The sequence below is a fragment of the Cynocephalus volans genome, chromosome 10 (genome assembly GCF_027409185.1).
Source record: "Cynocephalus volans isolate mCynVol1 chromosome 10, mCynVol1.pri, whole genome shotgun sequence".
Lineage (NCBI taxonomy): Eukaryota > Metazoa > Chordata > Mammalia > Dermoptera > Cynocephalidae > Cynocephalus > Cynocephalus volans.
In genome coordinates, this window is record NC_084469.1 from 7,727,050 (window position 1) to 7,745,773 (window position 18,724).

The window sequence follows — 18,724 nt, forward strand, 5'->3', positions numbered from 1 at the left end:
TCCTCCTCCTCCTCCTTCTTCTTCTTTCTTCTTTCTTCTTTCTTCTTCTTCTTTCTTCTTTCTTCTTCTTCTTTCTTCTTCTTCTTTTTTTAAAAGATGACCAGTAAGAGGATCTTAATCCTTGACTTGGTGTTATCAGCACCGCACTCTCCCAAGTGAGCCATGGGCCGGCCCTCAAATCATAATTATTCTTTGTGCCCCTTGTCCAATCTCTCCCCATCCCGTCTCTCCGTCCTCCCTCCCCCTCTAATTACCCTAGATCTCTTCTCTCCTTCTGAAAGAGTAATGGTTACTCTGTTGATTTGTTGCCTGTATGATCTGTCCAATACTGAGAGGTATGATCAGGTCCCCCAATATTATCATAGAGCAGATGCTTTTCTGTCACTCTCAAATGGGCTTTGCGGAGAGAGACATCCTCTTCTTTATCTCTGCTGGTGACTGTCCTTGTGTCAATGCACTCCAGTGGTCGGCAGACCATCTGTATGGTGGTTGTGGCATCTAGCTACTTTCACGGCAGGCATGGTTATTGTGGTGGCTGTGATGGGCCACCCACATGGAGGTGACATTTTTGGCGTACTCCTTGGCACTGGCAGTGTGCCTGTTTGTGGGGAGTGTCTGGTCCCTGACTCCATACCTCAGGTCCCCGGGCAGGCCCCAAGGCACTGGCACAGTGTGCCTGCTTGTGGGAGGAGTATCCACCTGCCGGCTCCATTCCTCCAGTCCCTGGACAGGCCCTGAGGTGCTGGCGCAGTGTGCCTGCTTGTGGGAAGGGGGGTCGGGTCCTCGGCTCCATGCCTCTGGTCACCGGGTGGACCCTGAGGCACTGGCACAGTGTGCCTGGTTGTGGGAGGGGGGTGGTCCTGTCCCCTTCTCCATGCCTCGGGTCCCTCAGTTAGTTTTCTTTCAACTTTTGCTTTTAGTGCTTGTTTAGGAAATTCTTCCCTTCACTGAAACCATAAAGATCTTCTGTATTTTTTTCTAAAGTTGCACATTTTAGTTTTACATTTAGATATTTAATCCACTTGGAATTTATTTTTATATGTGGTGTATGATGGGGATCTGAGTTTTTTGTATATTAATAATATCCCAGCAGCATTTATTGAATAGTTCATCCTCCTTCTCCCTGGTTTGTATTGCCACCTGTATACAGGAGTCTAAATCTGGGCATTGTCAGGTCTCATCGATCTGTTTATCCTTGGACTAATTCTATATGGTTTATTATTATTATTATTTTTATTTTTATTTATTTTTTTGGCGGCTCTCCCATTGGGGAATCTGAACCCTCAACCTTGGTGTTATCAACACCTTGCTTTAACCAACTGAGCTAACCAAACAGACCCTTGTAATGTTTTAATTACCAAAGCTTTATAATAGGTTTGGTAGCTGGTAGGGACAAATACCCACTCACTGTACTTCACTTGCAAAATTTTCTCAGGTCTTCTTTGATTCTCACTTTCCATTAGAATTTTAAGATGAGCTTATCAAGATCCTCTAAAATCCCTTGAGATTTTGATTGGAATTGCATTGAATTTATAGACTAATTAGAAATTAATTGACAGCTTTATAAAGTCAAATATTTCCACCAATGAATCTGGTATACCTCTCGATAGGTCTCTTTATAGTTTCTTTCATAATTTATTTTGTAATTTTATTTGTAATGGAGTTAAGCATATTTTATTGGATTTAGTCTCAGGTACCTTATTTTCTATTATTGTTAATTGGGTCTTCTTCTTCTACATTTTAATTGGTTATTGCTAGTATATGGGAACATTTGTGATTTTTGAATGTTGAACTTATAAACAGCATCCTTGTTGCACTCTTTACAGTGGTTTTAAAAAATATATAGTCTCAGACAAATAACCGTGGTTTTTGTCTCTTCCTTCACAAAGGTCAAGGGATCAGATCCCTGTTCCAGCCTGCTGCCAAAAAAACAAAACAAGCAAACAAAAAACATCAAATTGTAAAAAATGGCATAGTGGAGCCAATAGAACCAGGAGAGGAAAATGACATAAAATTTCAAAAAAAGAGTACATTGTAAATGTCTTTACTTTCCAATCCAACTCAGAAACACTGATGTCCACCCTTTTTTTGTCCAGAAAGGCAGCTCAGAAACCTGGTGACCATTGCCACCAAGACTTTCCTCCGGCCCCACAAGTTCAAGATCATGTTACAGAGTATTCGAGAGTTTTACCCAGACCTGACCGTGATTGTGGCTGATGACAGCAATAAGCCCCTGAAAATTGAAGATGACCACGTGGAGTATTACACCATGCCCTTTGGGAAGGTATGTCCCTCCCAGATTAGAGGGACACCTGGGTCCCAGGACAAGAGGGCCCTGAGTCAGGTTCTACCCTGGATGACCTGCTTCAGTGGTCTTCCCAAGAATGCAGAGTCCTGGAGTGGGAGGCGTGAGGATGTAGATGTTGAATCTGCATTTCTAACATGTAGATCCAACAGCAGAGAAATCCTGTGATTCCACCCAAGCTAGGGTCTCTCTCTCTCTTTCTCTCTCTCCTTCTCTCTCCCTTCCTCTCTTTTTTCCTCTTTCCCTCTTCCTCTCCCACATATCTTTCTGAAAGGGCAAAGGAGGAAATGGATATTATACATACCAGATGCCCTCTAAACTCAACATCTTCCAGGAGATAGAAGTAAAGTTGCAGAAGTCTGTCAGGCCAAGCGAAAAACGACTTCAGTCCATTCATATAGGCCACAGGGCCATAGAAGGACTTTCTAGCCTCTCTTTGTCTCAGTCTTTGATCCAGATCATTACTGTCCTTTCCAGTATTTCTCTGAGACATGGACTCCCTTTGACCCAGTGATTTTCAACCTTGGCTATATATTGAATTTACCCCATAGATTCTGACTTAATTTGTCTGGGGTGCCCCCGGCTACTGAGAATTTAGAGAGCTTCCCAGGTGATTCTAACATGCAGCCAGGGTGGGCAACCACTAATTTGACCTTGTTCCATCTGCAGGGTTGGTTTGCTGGTAGGAACCTGGCCATATCTCAGGTCACCACCAAATACGTTCTGTGGGTAGACGATGACTTTCTTTTCAACAGTAAGACCAAGATTGAGGTGCTGGTGGATGTCCTGGAGAAAACCGAATTGGATGTGGTAAGGGATGGTTGCCAGTTTTACCCCAGGTGCCATCTGTGGAGACAGGGAAGGGAGAGAAGAGAAAGAGAAAATTATATAGGGAAGAAGAGAGGGAGGGAGGAAAGGGAGAGGGGCTGATGTGAGAGATGAATAAGCTGGCCCAGCTCTGGGGCTGAGCATCGCACTGGGAATCAGGACATGCATGAATTCTGCTTCTTACTTCCACACTTACTTTTCTTTGAGCAAACCACCCCCCATTCACAATTGTCCAACCTTTAAAATGGTGTGTTTAAGCATCACTTCCAACTCCCTCCCTGGATGGGGTGAGACTAAAGAGAGCAGTACTCTGGTTCTGTCACACAATATTTTAAAAAATGTAAATGGTACAAAGCTTTAGAAGCATGCTTGAAAAAAATAAAATAAAAAATTTTAAAAATAAAAGCACACATGGCCCTAATGATACTTTAAAAAATGAAGAAAACAATCAAAATATCAAAAGTTCATTCACTACAGAAAAAGAGAAGAATAAAAAGAAATGGGGGGCTGGCTGGTTAGCTCAGTTGGTTTAGAGTACAGTATTACATAACACCAAGGTCAAGTGTTCAGGTCCCCATACTGGCCAGCCGCCAAAAAAAAAAAAACAGGAAAAAAAAAATGGATAAGAAGTAAGTGATGTCATGACCACAGTTAACTCTTAATCTAAGTGGACAATCCCCAAAGCACCTGGATTAACTTGGTTACTCTTATAGAAACCAGGTCACGGTAGCTTAAACAAGAGAAAAGGTGTGGTTTGCTCTTGTTGAGTTGGCTTCCAAGGTCATCCTGGACCAGCTTTCTTCTGTTGCTCCACTAGCCTGCTGGTCCTCAGCTGCATAGCCAGAAGGAAGCGGGAATGGGGCAGAGGATGGCAAGCAGGTTCCTTTTAGGGATGTGATCTAGAAGTGGCACTCACTGGTTCTAAATCATGTCCACTCAGCCAGAATGTAGTCATGAGGTCCAACCTTCCTGCAAGGGAGGTGTGGAAGTGTGGTCTTTAGTTGGCTAGTTGACTGGATCTTAATTTAGTCCACTTAAAACTCAGAAGTTTCATTTACTAAAAGGAAGAAAGAAAGGACAGGTGATGAGGGACAATGAGGAGACTTGACCGTGTCACCCTTAGATGATTACAGTTGCTTCGAGAATCGATGCACTTGCTTATCCTGTTTTGCTTGGGTTCAGACATATAAATGCACACATCTCTCATGAGCGCATGGACGGGCACTCAGAGAGGTAAGCCAGGAGCAGACGGAGAATGGAAGGGAGACAGCTTGAGACAAACTGCCCCCTGCAAGAAACCTGGCAAGTGAAGACTCCACAAATAGACCACTGCCCATAGGCTGCCTCTTGCCTGCATTCAAATTCTGCTGTCCTAATGGAAGGGAGTGCGTTACCTTCTTCTGGAAAGGGTGAACTTACTGTAGTGTGGCAGAGAATAGATAGTAGTCGTCTGCCCTTTGGACCTGGGGTAAGTGCTCTCACACCGAGGGGATTTTCTGGGGTGGACAGGAATTAAAAATTCCAAAGGACCTAGCCATAGTATGGTGAAAGTGCGGCCACAACAGCAAGAAGAGAGTAACTAAGGGATAATTTGAAAAGTAGATGCGGAAAAGGCACAATTCTTGTTATAACTGAGGTGTCGTCCAGCAGGGCTCCCTGGAAGAGGCAGGATGAGCATTGAGTCTGCGGTCTCTAACACGGACTTCTCTGCCCCCCTGGCTAGGTAGGCGGCAGTGTGCTGGGAAACACGTTCCAGTTCAAGCTGTTGCTCGAACAGGGTGAGAGTGGAGACTGTCTGCACAGGAGGTGGGGATCTTTTCAGCCCCTGGATGGCTTCCCCAGCTGCGTGGTGACCAGTGGCGTTGTCAACTTCTTCCTGGCCCACACAGAGCAACTCAGAAGAGTTGGCTTCGATCCCCGCCTGCAGCGAGTGGCTCACTCAGGTGGGGAGGTTGGAAGCGTGAGGAAGTGGGGGGGCTGTGGATTAGCTCAGAAGTCTGTTCCTCCCAAAGCCATACCCTACTGGTCATGGCCGACTGCCCAGCAACGGTGGCTCTCCCTCCCCTTCACCCCATATTAGGGAGCTCATGACCTCTCTTGCCTCCCTCTTCACCCCTCTTTGACTTCTGTGTCTCTCAAGGCTGTCCCTGTCCATCTAAGACACCATTTCCCTTCCTTTCCCTACAGCTCTGTCCTCTCCCTCTTTTCCCGCCCTGTGTCATATTCTCTTTTTCCAGAAATCCTTTTCTGTTTAACTGCAGCTGGTTAACTGCCCCCTCTCCTTCTCCTCTTATTCCTCCAGCCCTGGAGTCCACAGTTCTGTCCAGTTGCAAAGGTAATCTGTGTCTCTCTGCCTCTGTGCCTATATCTCCGCCTGAGGAGTGAGCTTGTTTATTTCCTTCCAACTCACCAGTGCAGGCACGTTCCTAGAGTTAAGGCTGTGGCTTCGCTGAACCTCCCCAGGGTATTAACTGTGTCCTCTCCCCATGATTCTGCTCCCAGACCTGGAATAGGACCTTGGGTCTCTGACCGCAGTTCCCATTTCCTCCTGCTGCTCTCCCTCTCTTTGCAGAGTTCTTTATTGATGGGCTAGGGAGCCTGCTTGTGGGGTCATGCCCAGAAGTGATTATAGGTCACCAGTCCCAGACTCCACTGAAGGACCTAGAGCTGGCTTCCCTGGAGAAGAGCTACAGCACGTACCGGGCCAACACCAATGCTCAGATCCAGTTCAAGCTGGCTCTCCACTACTTCAAGAACCATCTCCAGTGCTCCACATAAAGGTGCAGGGGCATAGGAAATGGACTAGGTTGACTGGTTGTGGGCATCTAGGGCAGTGGAACTGGTGGTCAGGGATACCAAAAACAGGACTCCTGGTAAGCTGGGAGTTAGGGCAAATGGATATGGCTCAGTTACTGGAAGTACCAATCAAAGGTTAAGGGTTATTAGAGGTGAACCAATCACTGGTGAGTGCAATAGACACTATATTAATAACAATTATTATTTGTTTGCATGCTGCCTTATCTTTTATGAAGAATTTGCACATACAGTATCTCATATCATCTCATCTGATCTCACGCAGAAGAATATGTTGGTTGGTATCCTCTGTCAAAAGAATGGCTGCTGACTCCCTGCGAGTTGTTTAGTGGAAATTATATCACAGTCAGAAGCATCGTCCCCAGCATTGCTATCTGTATCAGTTTGTTTTCTGTTCCTTCTAATAGAATACCTGAAACTGGGTAATTTATAAGAAAATGAAATTTATTTCTTTCAGTTTGGGAGGCTGGGAAGTCCAAGGTCCAGGGAGCACATCTGACGAGGGCCTTCTTCTTGGTGGGGACTTCCCACAGCGTCCTGTGGACATGCAGGATATCACATAATGAGGGCTGGGGAGAACGCTTATTAACGTGCTCACTTGCTCTCCTTATAAAGCCACCAGTCCACACCCATGATAACCTATTAAACTATGAAACTATTACTCCATGAATGGATTAATCCATTCATGAGAGCATAGTCCTGATAATCCAATCACCTCTTAAAGGCCCACCTTTCAACACGGCCATGCTGGGAATCAAGCTCCCACATGAGCTTTGGAGGGGACAAACATTCAGACCATAGCACTGTAATCCACACTTTTTAATTTGGTTCTATCATGTGGACTCAGAACATGTAAATAATACAGAGTTCTTGCCTTGAAGAGGTTGCAACCTGGTTCAGTTCAGTCCAATAACAGAGTTGGGCAGCCAGGGTCGGAGGATCAGAGAAGGGAAGGGTCACCAGGGCCTGGCAGCTGAGGAAGACCCCTTGAGTGAGCTCATCTGGAGCTGAAAGATGGGATTCAGGCATGCAGAGGAAGGAGGGCATTGGGGGCCATTCCACTGTCTACCAGGACAGAGGTTGCCCTGGCATCAGACTCACTTCCACAAAGACACATTCCAAAATGCCAGGGATTGAACTTGGAGCCCATGCTAAGGTGTCACGATGAATGGACAGTGCTAGTGCAGTGACAAGCTACCAAATTCCAGGGACTTGGGACCGGTGCTGACTACTCAAAAGCCATGTCATTTACACAGTGGATCTATGACTTGTTACTGAGGAAGCTTCTTTCTGTTATCTTGGGAGTCAGCAGGTTTTACAACTGCTCTAGCTCTGCCTTTATGGTTTTTACTCACCTGGAGACTCTTTCCTACTGAAGAAGGCCTAGGGTGGTTCAGGATCCCTAAAAATGTGTTCTGTGAGATATTAATAAAAATTCATGAAACATGTTTTGGGGGTCAAATAATTTTGAAAAATACTGCATGCTGTATCTCCCTCGTGGAAAGTCACAGTTCACATTAGGGTATTAAAGGCTCTGAGGAGTCCTGCGGTAAAGCAATCCGTTTAACTTTGTTTAATTCAGCATTTCTTAGATATGGATACAGACTGGCAATTATTTTTTTTATTTTCCTGAAAGAGAATTCCATTGTATATGTCACAAAGTTTTTATAGCTTTAACTAACATGCAGCATCATTTTACACAATAGTACATGCATTTTTATGTATCATAACATAGCTATATAGGATCATCCCATGCAGTACTGCCCTTAGACCCAAACAAGAAGAGCCCCTACCTGGATCCTGTGCTCTAGAATACCCTGCAGAGCACAAACATGTATTTACTGGTGCACAGCTGGGCATCTCTGTGCTCCGGGCTGTGCTGTGCAGCATCACTGGTAACCCTAAACATCACTCTGGGGACTAACACTGTTCAGGTCTCAGGGAGATGCTTCTCCACATCTCTTGCCTTATGTCCTCAAAACAGAAGACAGTTGCATCCAAATGCAATGAAAGAGTGTGGACAGTTTGGAGCACTGGTAGGATTTGAGCTGTAATGAGCTTAGGTAACAGAAAAAGACAAATTTTTTAGTTTGTCAAATTCTTCCTCTCAGACAGTATAAATAGCGATAGAGTCTTGGATCATACTTAGTGTTTGGGGGGCTTTTTGCTTTTTTTAAAATTTCAATTCATGGTTCCAGAAGTACTAGAGAATGAGCATGGTATTCACAACAATTGCACATGGTAGCTTAAGGGCATTTAAAAATACTAAACAATTTGTATTACTCTGTAATTGTTATATTTGTAGATTTAGACATATCGTGCATGAAGTGTAATACCAGTTCTTTACATTTGCCTTTAGGTGGTGGTTGAATGCTGAAATTGCAATAATTTTATTTCTTTCTTTCTTTCTTTTTTTTTTTTTTTTTTTGGCAGCTGGCCAGCATGGGGATCCGAACTGGTGATTTTGGTGTTATAAGGCTGTAGTCTATCTGCAACAGTTTTATTTTTATAAAAATATTTAATGACTTAAATTGTTTGCAAATTAGATGTAGAATAACTATTGAAATAATTTTGATTTTTAAATGTGATATTTATTCATTGTAATTTTAATTTTGTCTTTTGAATCTGATAGATAATTTTGAATATTCTAGAAGAAAAATAACATCTAAGACATGAACACTAATTCTAATTTAAAGATTTCTTACATTTGCCTCAGTTTACCCTTGAAGTAAATTTTATACACTTTGAACACAGTTACACTTTATTTTTTTATTCCTTAGTTTACTACTACTCCATGCTCGTCCACAAGAAGATAAGAAGCATGTGTTAGAAAGCAAATGAATATATGGCTTCCTTCATCAAGAAAGTCTTGCCATGAAAAAAATGTCAGCTTAACCAGAACAGTGTGCTTAGGGATGTAGTTGATCTTGATTCTGGCACAAGCTCCTTATCTTGTGGCAGCTTAGTGACAAAATGCTCACAGACCAGGCCTCAGAGCACACTTTGAGTAGCATTGCTTTAGATAAGGGTCAGCAAACTTTTTTGTAAAAGACCAAATAATCAATATTTTATTTTATTTTTCTTCGTGCCTAGCCAGTACATGGATCCAAACCCTTGTATAACACTGTTCTCTAATCAACTGAGCTAACCAGCCAGCTTGATAATAAATATTTTAGTATTTGTAGGCCACATAAGTTTTCTGTCACATGTTCTTCTTTTTAAATATGTAATCCTTCAAAACCGTTAAAACCATCCTGAGCTCATGGACCCATTCACAAACAAGCCACAGGCTGTATTCGACCCATGGGCTGTAGTTTGCTGCTTTAGATAAAAACTGTTTTGGGAATAAAAATGATGTAAAACATCTTGATTATAAAAACATGATTGGTGATTTTGCTAAAATGAATGCAAGAAAATTAAATTGTATGGGATCAATATATGATCATTTACAAGTTATGTATATGTCTTTGTTCTTACTCATCCAAACATCAGCAGCCAATCCACTAAATACCAGATGTCTACAACCATAGTTCACCTCTCTTGCTTTGATATGTTGCCTACTCTGAGTTGTACAAAAACCACAGCTTTACAGTATATTTGATTCTGCCATTATAAAGATATATTTGTCAAGGTAAGAGGATAGAACATTCATTTTAACAGTTTGCTAGCTTCATTTTTTATAGCGTTAAACATTAGACTTAAGGATTTGTACTCTTGTGCCCAGACCTGGCTCTACAAAAATGTCTGTCTTCCTTATTATTCACATACTCGACTTAGGGGGATAGAGGTGTGCACTTTCATGGCAGTTATGGCATTCCCCAACATCCCCCATTAGGGACCATTTTGACATGCTGTAGCATGTTCTAGGCACATTCTCTTCTCTATCACAAGATCTGGAACCATCTACTCCAGCAGGGAGTAATAGTCTGGTAGACTGTTTACCTCTACTGTGAGCCAAGAACCCCTTCTCCAGGAGCCGATCAGCTGCCATAGAGTATGCGACCCCACTCCCTAGTTAAAATGTCTTAGACCAAGAGAGGTGGACTCCTGACCCGAGAGCCAATCAGATTGTCTCTCTCGGAATTTGAATTGAGTCTGAAAAACATCAAAATCAGGCCCTGTGGCTGGCTGAACTTGAAACATCACACTCAGATGCAGAGCTGCCCCTTGACACTGTGTGAACTGGGAAGAGAGAAGCCCACTTTGCACCTAGAAAAAAACTTAGCCTGTGCACAAAGAGAAACTGAAACGAGACTCCTGGCACCCTTCTGTTTCTTTCCTGAGGTCTGGCCACAGTCCTGCCCTAGGGTTTTGTGAAACACCATCCCCTCCTCATTCTCCCTCTTCGCTTGACCTCATTTGAGTCAGTTCCTGTTAATCATAACCAAAGTGTCCTAAATAATACAACCATTCCGTACATCTGCCTGTTTTCAAAACAGATAGGCATCAGTAAAGGGTTTTTTCCTCGGGTGGTTTGGAAACAGAAATCAGGTCCCAGACAGTGATAGTCACACAGACCTTTCTCCAGCCTTTAATTTCAGACTCACCCAGGCAGCTCGGACCAAACCCATGACCAAAGTATCCTTCCAGGACAGTAAATGCCCCCTGATACTTTCTGCTAAACTCCAAATTCCAGAACAAATTGGGTACAAATATCCAAATACTTGTGTGGGCCTCCAAGGAGAAGACAAGCCTGCCCTCTCTGTTTCCTCTTTTCTTATTCCCCGTCCCCTATCCAGCAAAGAAAAAATGCTACTGTGACTTTCAGAAAGGAGGAATCCTATTGGCTACTGGGCTGGTGGTCTTTTTCTCGCTTGCACGGACATGCCCATTTCCTGGGGCTGTAGTGGAAATCGAGAGTGGGGTCAGCTTGCTGCTGGATAGTCCCACCTCCACACTTAGGAAGGTCCTTCCTCAACCCTTTTTTATAGACCAAAAATATATAATGCCATGACAAAAACTATACCTTTGAGAATGCTTTTGCCTGTAAGTACCAGAAACTTGATCCAAACTGACTTAAACTGTCTCAGGTAGCTTGAAGCCCAGAGGTGGGGCAGACTGCAGGTGACCTGTGGTCAGCAGGAATGGCAGGGATCCTGAGCCCTGGCAGTGGAGGTGGTACCTAGTCCACCCGGCAGCTCTAGGTTCTCTTCTCCAAAAGGTCCTCCCTTGTCCTTTACCTTCCAGATCCACATCTGGTGGGCATAGGGCAGGTTGACTTTTCTGAAGCCTACACATCTCTAACCGCCCACTTCCTGTTGGTGGTGTTCAGAGGCCTAGGGGTGGCCATAAGGGTAAAAACTCAGTAGCTGTTTTAGTAAACTCACTAGTTAGATTTTTAAGGACACCGAATTGCCAATCAAACCTCTTTGGCAATTCCTTAAAGCTTACAGGTTTCCTGTCTTTTCCAGGCAATTCCAGACATCTTGTCTAGACATAGTCTTTGAGACTCTGAAATCCATTTATTTAACCACAGGCTTCTAGCCTCTGATACTCAGTTAAATAGTCTCTGAGGCTATTCAAAATAGTAGCCTAAGGTTTGGAGGGATCATCTACAATCTGCTCTTTGTCCAGTCCTTCCTCTTTGCAGGCAGGAAATGTTTAAAGCATTGTAATGCAGCAGGCTGGTCTCTTGCCCAAATTAGTCTCCTGCTGAATCTCCTGTCTCTGCTGGTGCTTTCCCTTGGGGTAGAGAATTCAGCTTCTCCAGTCCTACAAGACTCCAAGTTACAGGACTTCCAGTAAACTTGGATTGCAAGCCACTCTTAGCAAAACTGAAAACTTAAAAAAGGGTGCCTTCAGCCTAAATGATGTCTGAGGATCGTCCTGAGCATTGCATGAAGTCACCAACACATGCCAACATTCTGATTTTTTCATACCATGTGTCATAATTCTACAGTCTTGATGGACACATAGTCTGTATTCCAGACAACCAGCAACAGTTTCAGGATCACTACCCTTCCAAGAGGTCCCTGCACTCCACCCTACCTTTTCTACTCAACCCTACCTCTGTCTAATGACCTTGACAGAGGATTCAGGTTAACATACAGCTCTTCTTAATCCTTTGCCTGGATGCTCCAGCCTCCTCTGCGGTCTTCACCTTTCCTGCTCCAGCTTCAAACAAGTCTCCCATAGAAAATCGAAATCCCTCATCTTTAGGGCTAGCCTGTGGCTCACTTGGGAGAGTGTGGTGCTGATAACACCAAGGCCATAGGTTCGGATCCCTATATAGGGATGGCCTGTTTACTCACTTGGGAGAGCGTGGTGCTGACAACACCAAGTCAAGGGTTAAGATCCCCTTACCGGTCATCTTTTAAAAATAAATAAATCCCTCATCTCTAAATTTTACCAAGAGATTATCAAGGTTTTCATTATGTAATTGAGTAGTCTGTATAATTGCATATGTCTCCCTCCTATCGCATTGTGCTCGCAAAGATCCCAGCTGTCCACATGCAAAGAACACAAAAGGCATTCATCGTAAAGAAAAAAAAAATTATATATATATATTTGCCTTGATCAGAATTAAAACCTCCTGCTAATCAAAAGACACTATTAAGAAAGTGAAAAGACAAGCCACAGACTTGGAGAAAACGATCACCATACATATATTTGACAAAGGATCCTTATCAGGATATATAAAGAATTCCTATAAGTTAATAAGAAAAGCATTTTTTAAATGGGTAAAATATTTGAACAAGCACTTAGAAAAGAAGATATCCAAATGACTAGTAAGCATGTAAAAAAAAAAAAAAAGATGTTCAACATCATTAGCCATCAGGGAAATACAAATTAAAACTGTAATAAGAAATCACTACACACCCACCAGCATGGCTAAAATTTAGAAGACTAACAGTACCATCTATTAACAAAGATGTAGAGCAACTGGATCTCTTTTATACCCTGCTTGTGGGAGTATAAAATAGTACGACCTCTTTGGAAAACTGACAGTTCCTAATAAACTTAAGTATACATGTCGCCTATAACCCAGCAATTCCATTCCTAGGTATACACCCAAGACCAAAAAAAGCTTGTACAAGAGTGGTCATAGAAGCTTTATTTATATTAGCCCCAAACTGGGAACAACGCAAATGTTCATCAGCTGCAGAATGGACCAACAAATTGTGGTATATCCATATAATGGAATACCTGTATTACTCAGCAATAAAAGAATGTACAACATGGACGAATCTTAAAAATATTAATGGAGCAAAAGATACTGTATAACATAAGTGAATTTAATATATGAGGGGTCTTTAAGAAGTTCATGGAGAGACATTATCTTCTAATTCTATTTTCCATAGGGTTTTGTTTTTTTAATTGTGCCTGGCCGGTATGGGGATCCAAACCCTTGACCTTGGTAGTACAAGGCTGTGCTCTAACCAAATGAGCTAACTGGCCAACCTCTACAAACTTTTTGGAGTACCCTTGTGTGTACTGTGTGTGTGCGTGTGCGTGTGCGTGTGTCATTTAAAAATAATGAGACTGGGCCGGCCCGTGGCTCACTCGGGAGAGTGCGGTGCTGATAACACCAAGGCCCCGGGTTCGGATCCCATATACGGATGGCCGGTTCGCTCACTGGCTGAGCGTGGTGCTGACAACACCAAGTCAAGGGTTGAGATCCCCTTACCGGTCATCTTTTAAAAAAAAAATAAATTTAAAAAAAAAAAAAAAATGAGACTGGCTGATTATCTCAGCTGGTTAGAACATGGTGCTGATAACACCAAGGTCCAGGGTTCAATCCTGGTACCAGGCAGAGCCAAAAAACGAAAAATAAAAAATAAATAAAATGAATGAGTTATATTTTATATGTACTGTTATGGAACAATCTCAACATATGGTGCTAAATAAAACAAGGTGCATAATAATAAAATTCCTCTAGGAGAGTGTCAGAAGTTGTCTCTGAGGACAGAAAGTGGTAGTCAGGAAGTTTTATTCCTCTGTGCATTTCTTTTTATACCTTTTAAATTTTCTATGATGTTCAGGAATGCCAAGGCCAGAGCAGGGGCCTGGGCAATAGGGGTTGGGTGGGGCAAGCCCAGAGACTGGGGTGTCCATTGTCACCCTGCATGAAGAGGTGCTGGTGGCTTGTCTGGCTCAGCTGGGCCTCCCAAGGTACAGTAGGGGATTTGTGGTGCATGTCATCTAACCTGGCTGGTAAGGACACAGAGCAAGACAGACTCTATCCTAGCTAATTGTGAGCAGACTCAGAATGGACAAAGGAAACCGACTGAACATGGCCTTGATGGCGAATATGAATACTTTCTATTTTCAAGGCTCAAAGCATTATTGTACCTACTATTCCACGGGCATTTAAGAAACTTGGGAGATTATTTTAAAGAAAGTTCGTAATCTTGGCTTTCAGCCCCCTCTTCCTAACCCCTGGCCTCGTTACATTCACCCAGTTCAGCCCTCAGTCTCAGAGCCAGGGCTGAAGGCATGCTGACCCCACCCCCGGCAGAGCCTGGGGCTCCCCCATGCTTCAGAGCCTCTTTGTGGAGGTGAAAGATTCTCCTCTCAAAGATGTCACAGGATGCCATCTTTAGGATGCCATTCACTGTGGCTTTATGTCAAAAGAAACTGGTTAGGCTGGGGAAGGAAGATTACATCCTGTCTTCCTTTTCTCTATATTCTATCATTAAAAAATTAGTAAAAGTGATGCAAAAGGATCTCTGAACACAAAAATGGAACATTGTTTCTTTCTCCTGTGGTTTCCTGTGCCCTCCAAGGGGTGAATCAATAACTGTCTGAGTTTGGTAAGGCGCTAGCCATAATCAAAGATAAGCAAGTCCTGGACAGTCCCTAAGGGAATTCACAGCCCGACCAAGTGCAGGAGGGAGAAGGGATGGGAGCGACTGAGCCCCTGAACACAATGACTTATAGTTCTGGCAGGTAATGACAAAAGTTCTAAGGAAGATAATTCTTTTATGCCACCTGAGGAATGCATGAGTGGCGTCTCATTTGAGCTGCTAAGGTTTTTTTTTTTCCCCCAAGATAAGAAAAGGTGAAGGGAACTGCAAAGGAAGAACTAGGTAGTGGGAGTAGGGAGAAGTGGGCGCCACCTCTACTCTCATACTGGCCAGAAGGAATATCACCTGTACATTGTCAGAGGACATAATCATCACCCTTTAGGATTTTTACTGTAGCTTTTGAGAAACTCATTGCAATGCCCTCTCACTGGTACTAACAGAGTCCTGGTATGAAAGGAAGAAACAAACAGGAAAGCTGAGTCCAGAGATGCTAAAGTCATTCAACTCCAGCCTTAATAGGACACCCTTAACCTACCATGGGAGCTCAAAGGGAGACTGGTTTGTTCCTCAATATGAAAAAATCTTTAAGGCTTCTTCTGACAATATACAAGAATTATATAAATTTTTTCAAACAATACAGAAAAACAGAAAGGCAGTTATAAATTTACTCTCCAGAGATAACTCATCAACAGAGGTTTCCAGATTTGAGCTAACCAGGTGGTTGACTGCATGCAACAGAAAAGGACTCAGTACATTAAGCAGAAAGGAATTTATTGGAAGGATGTCAGATAGCTCATAGCATGAGAGGGAGGCTGAAAAAGCAAATTCAGGAAAATGGGCAAAAACTAGGGAAAAGCAGGCAGCCAGGAACCTGGCTCAGGTCAGGATCCTGGGCAGTCTGGTTAGGATGCCTCTTCTGCTGCCAGTGGACATGGCCTGGCTGATGTCACTGTCCCTGGGACATTGGTGTCACAACCACCAGCAGCAGACAAGTTCTAAAACGCCCCTGCTTCTGGGCATCAGTGTCTGGATTCTAAATCCAATCGGCCAAGCTAAGGACATGCACTTTCACTCTGGCTGCTAGAAGCCGGGAGAGTACAATATGAAGGTACTTCAGAAAGCTTGTGGAAAAATGGAATTAAAGATAACATAAATCTTTCCATGAACTTTTGAAGTACCCCTGTATGTCTACCTTGGGGCACAGGCCTGCTGTCACCCAAACTCACACAATGTTGGATCCCTTAAGAAAAGGATTCAGATGTCATACGGCAAATAAATGACAAATGTTCATTACACGTGTATGGCTTTTCTGTTTGTATATAACCGGGATTTTATTATACGTACTAACTGGCAAGTAGAGTTTTGTTTTGTTTTGTTTAGGCCTGTATATCTTTTCATGTCAGTACAATAAGTTATTCCCTAAATTCTAGCATAGTATTTATTATATAGATATTATTATTTAACCAATTTTCGCTTAGTGGACATTACTTTGTATTCCTTCTTATTTTAAACAACACAGCGGAAAACATCCTTCCTTGAACATACATCTTGACACTTGTCTCAGTATTCCCTTAGGATAAAGTCTCAAAGGTGAAATTGCTGAGTCAAAGTGGCATGTAAAATGCTGTCTGTTGCCAGATTCACTTTACGCAGGCTTTAGTGAGAGTGTCTTTTTAACTGGTCTAAAATAATCCCAGTTAAAGGTAATCGCCCATCAAGTGGGTATTCTCTGAGCACACACGGAAGTGGGGGTGAAACGTCAAGTGCGAACTTCTTTAGCTCTAGCCACGACAGCGCCAGGATTTACACCGACGCAGTCAGGTGGGGCGCCCTTTTAGGTCTCCGTCCGCGCGTCCCAGGGGCGTCCGGGGTTTTGAACTGCAGTCCCTCATGTGCCAGTCCGCTGCCCTCCCAGCTTGGCCAAAGCGCCCCTCGCACGGCGCTCCCTCTGTAAATAAATAAATGAACAGGTACGAAGCCCAGGCTGCGTGCGCGGAGCTTCCTTCCCGGGGGCCGGGGTTGGAGGTGGGGTGGCTTTCTCCGGGCCCCAGTGCAGACCAGCATCCGCAGTCCCGCCAGCGCGCCGCCCCCCCGACTTCCGGGGCGCGTGTACGGCCCCTGGAGGAGCGCAGGAAAAGCGGCGGGAAGAGGTGACACCCCCGGACGGGAACGTTTGGAACGCGAGGGACGCGGAAATCCTCACCGCTCCGCTTCCGGCGGCCGGGGCCAAGGCCCAGGGCCCAGCCGGGCACACTGGGCGCCGCCACCACTTTGGAAAGGCTGCCCGCGCGCCACGTGCCTTGAGAAAACTCCCGGCCGCCTAAAGCAGCCAGCAGGTCCCATGGTGTAATGGTTAGCACTCTGGACTTTGAATCCAGCGATCCGAGTTCAAATCTCGGTGGGACCTCTCTGAGCCTTTTGATACCACAATTCTTGTTTTGGGGGGCGCCGGCTGCAGCGGCCACCTCGGGCTATGCCGTAGCCCCGCCGAGCTGCCGGACCGCGGTTTACGGTCCCTCCCTCTTGCTCCACATTCTTTCCTTTCAGGGCCAGTCCGGGGGTCTCAGTGCGCACGCGCGCGCGTCGGGCGGAAAAATAAACGTGTTGATGGGAGCTTGTACGTGATTTTACCCTGGAGAGAAACGTCCGAAAGAACCCGAAGGCTCCCGAGGATGCGGCTTCGGTCGGGGCACAGCTGCGGCGTGCAGGGCCCGAAAGCTGCCGGGAATCCTTCTCCTATTGGCTGCTGTGCAAAGGGAGCCGCCTTACTGCTCTATGGGTCGCCAATGAAGTGGACCGACGGAGCCAAGGGGCGGGGAAGCGGCCCCCGCGGGACTGCAATTGGTCGCGAGCCGTGACCAGGCTGAGGTTCCAGAGGGTGTGTGGTTGGGGGTCAGAGGTCCTAGTGTGTTTGTGTTGGTGGTCCGGGGCTCAGGCAGTGAGGTTGTCTGTGTCTTTCAGTCAGAAAACAGCCCCTGAGTCAAGGTGTCGGCTGTTCAGTCCGTCTCAGCCCATCGGAGTGTCTCTGCTGGCGCTTTCTCACCAGCGGTGGGGTGTTTCCCCGAGCGGAGGACAGGCGTCTCTAAGCGGTCCCCCGGCAAGGTGGAGCAGTCCCTCTGAGCGAATCTGTCCAGGATCCGTGTTGAGGATGTTGACCAGGCTCACGTCATTTGCGGGAAAGGACATACTGAATTAGTAGCTGGGTTTTGAGAGGTGTCTGCCCCTCTGGGATAAGTGACGAGGGAGCCCGCTGACGCATTTATGATCTCCCTACAGGGTGATTGGCACTGTGGTTATATGTTCCCGCCCCTTGGGAGGGTGCCATGGAAACAGGATCGTCGCACTGCTCTTCTCATCTCTACCCTGAGCGCCCCGTCACCCCCCACCCCCCACCCCTACCCCACATACTTCTAAACGTTTGAATGGATCTGTGTGTATGAGCGATCCCAGCCTCAAATATAGCTTAGACATGAGAGGCAGGAGGATTTGCTCTGCCAGACAGTCAAGCTTATCATCAACTATAAACGATAGGAATTAAGACAGCGTGGTACTGGTACAGGGATAGACAAACATACCGATGGAACAGAATAAAGAATCCAGATTCAGCCCCACCCGTATTTAACAATTGATTTATGACAAAGGTGGCACAGCAGAGGAGTGGGTGAAAGGACTGCTTTTCAATAAATTATTCTGGAACAATTGGACGTCTTCATGGAAAAATATGAAATCGGATTCCTCCCTAACTTACACTAAACAGCAATAAGTTCCATGTGAATTATAGACCTCATTGTGAGGGAAGAGCAATAAAGCTTTTGGAAGACAGCATAGGAGAATATCTTCATGACCTCGGAGTAGGGAAAGTCTTCTTTAAAAAGACACAAAGGGTTCTGAAAGCTTTATATAATTCACCTTATTAATATGGTACTCTGTGTTCTTATCAAAAGACCCCCATAAGAAAATAAAAAGATAAGTCACAGAATAGGAAAAGATATCTGTAATGCATAAGTGAAAAGGAACTCAAATCTAGATT

General features: G+C 44.5%; 1 protein-coding gene and 1 non-coding gene across 2 annotated transcripts in view; both read left to right on the forward strand.

The window, feature by feature from the left end:
* The window catches only part of B4GALNT2 (beta-1,4-N-acetyl-galactosaminyltransferase 2 (SID blood group)), a 44,948-nt gene extending 36,520 nt beyond the window's left edge, over positions 1-8,428 (forward strand). Inside the window, exons 8-12 of the mRNA XM_063112631.1 lie at positions 2,097-2,284; positions 2,975-3,115; positions 4,857-5,076; positions 5,706-5,913; positions 8,381-8,428. Coding sequence (XP_062968701.1) covers positions 2,097-2,284; positions 2,975-3,115; positions 4,857-5,076; positions 5,706-5,911 — 755 coding nt within the window. The 3' untranslated portion in view covers positions 5,912-5,913; positions 8,381-8,428. The remainder of the gene's footprint in view (positions 1-2,096; positions 2,285-2,974; positions 3,116-4,856; positions 5,077-5,705; positions 5,914-8,380) is intronic.
* Positions 8,429-17,029: 8,601 nt separating this feature from the next.
* TRNAQ-UUG (transfer RNA glutamine (anticodon UUG)) lies at positions 17,030-17,101 on the forward strand. The gene has a single exon. It is a non-coding gene; the product is annotated as a tRNA-Gln (tRNA).
* The last annotated feature ends 1,623 nt before the right edge of the window (positions 17,102-18,724 follow it).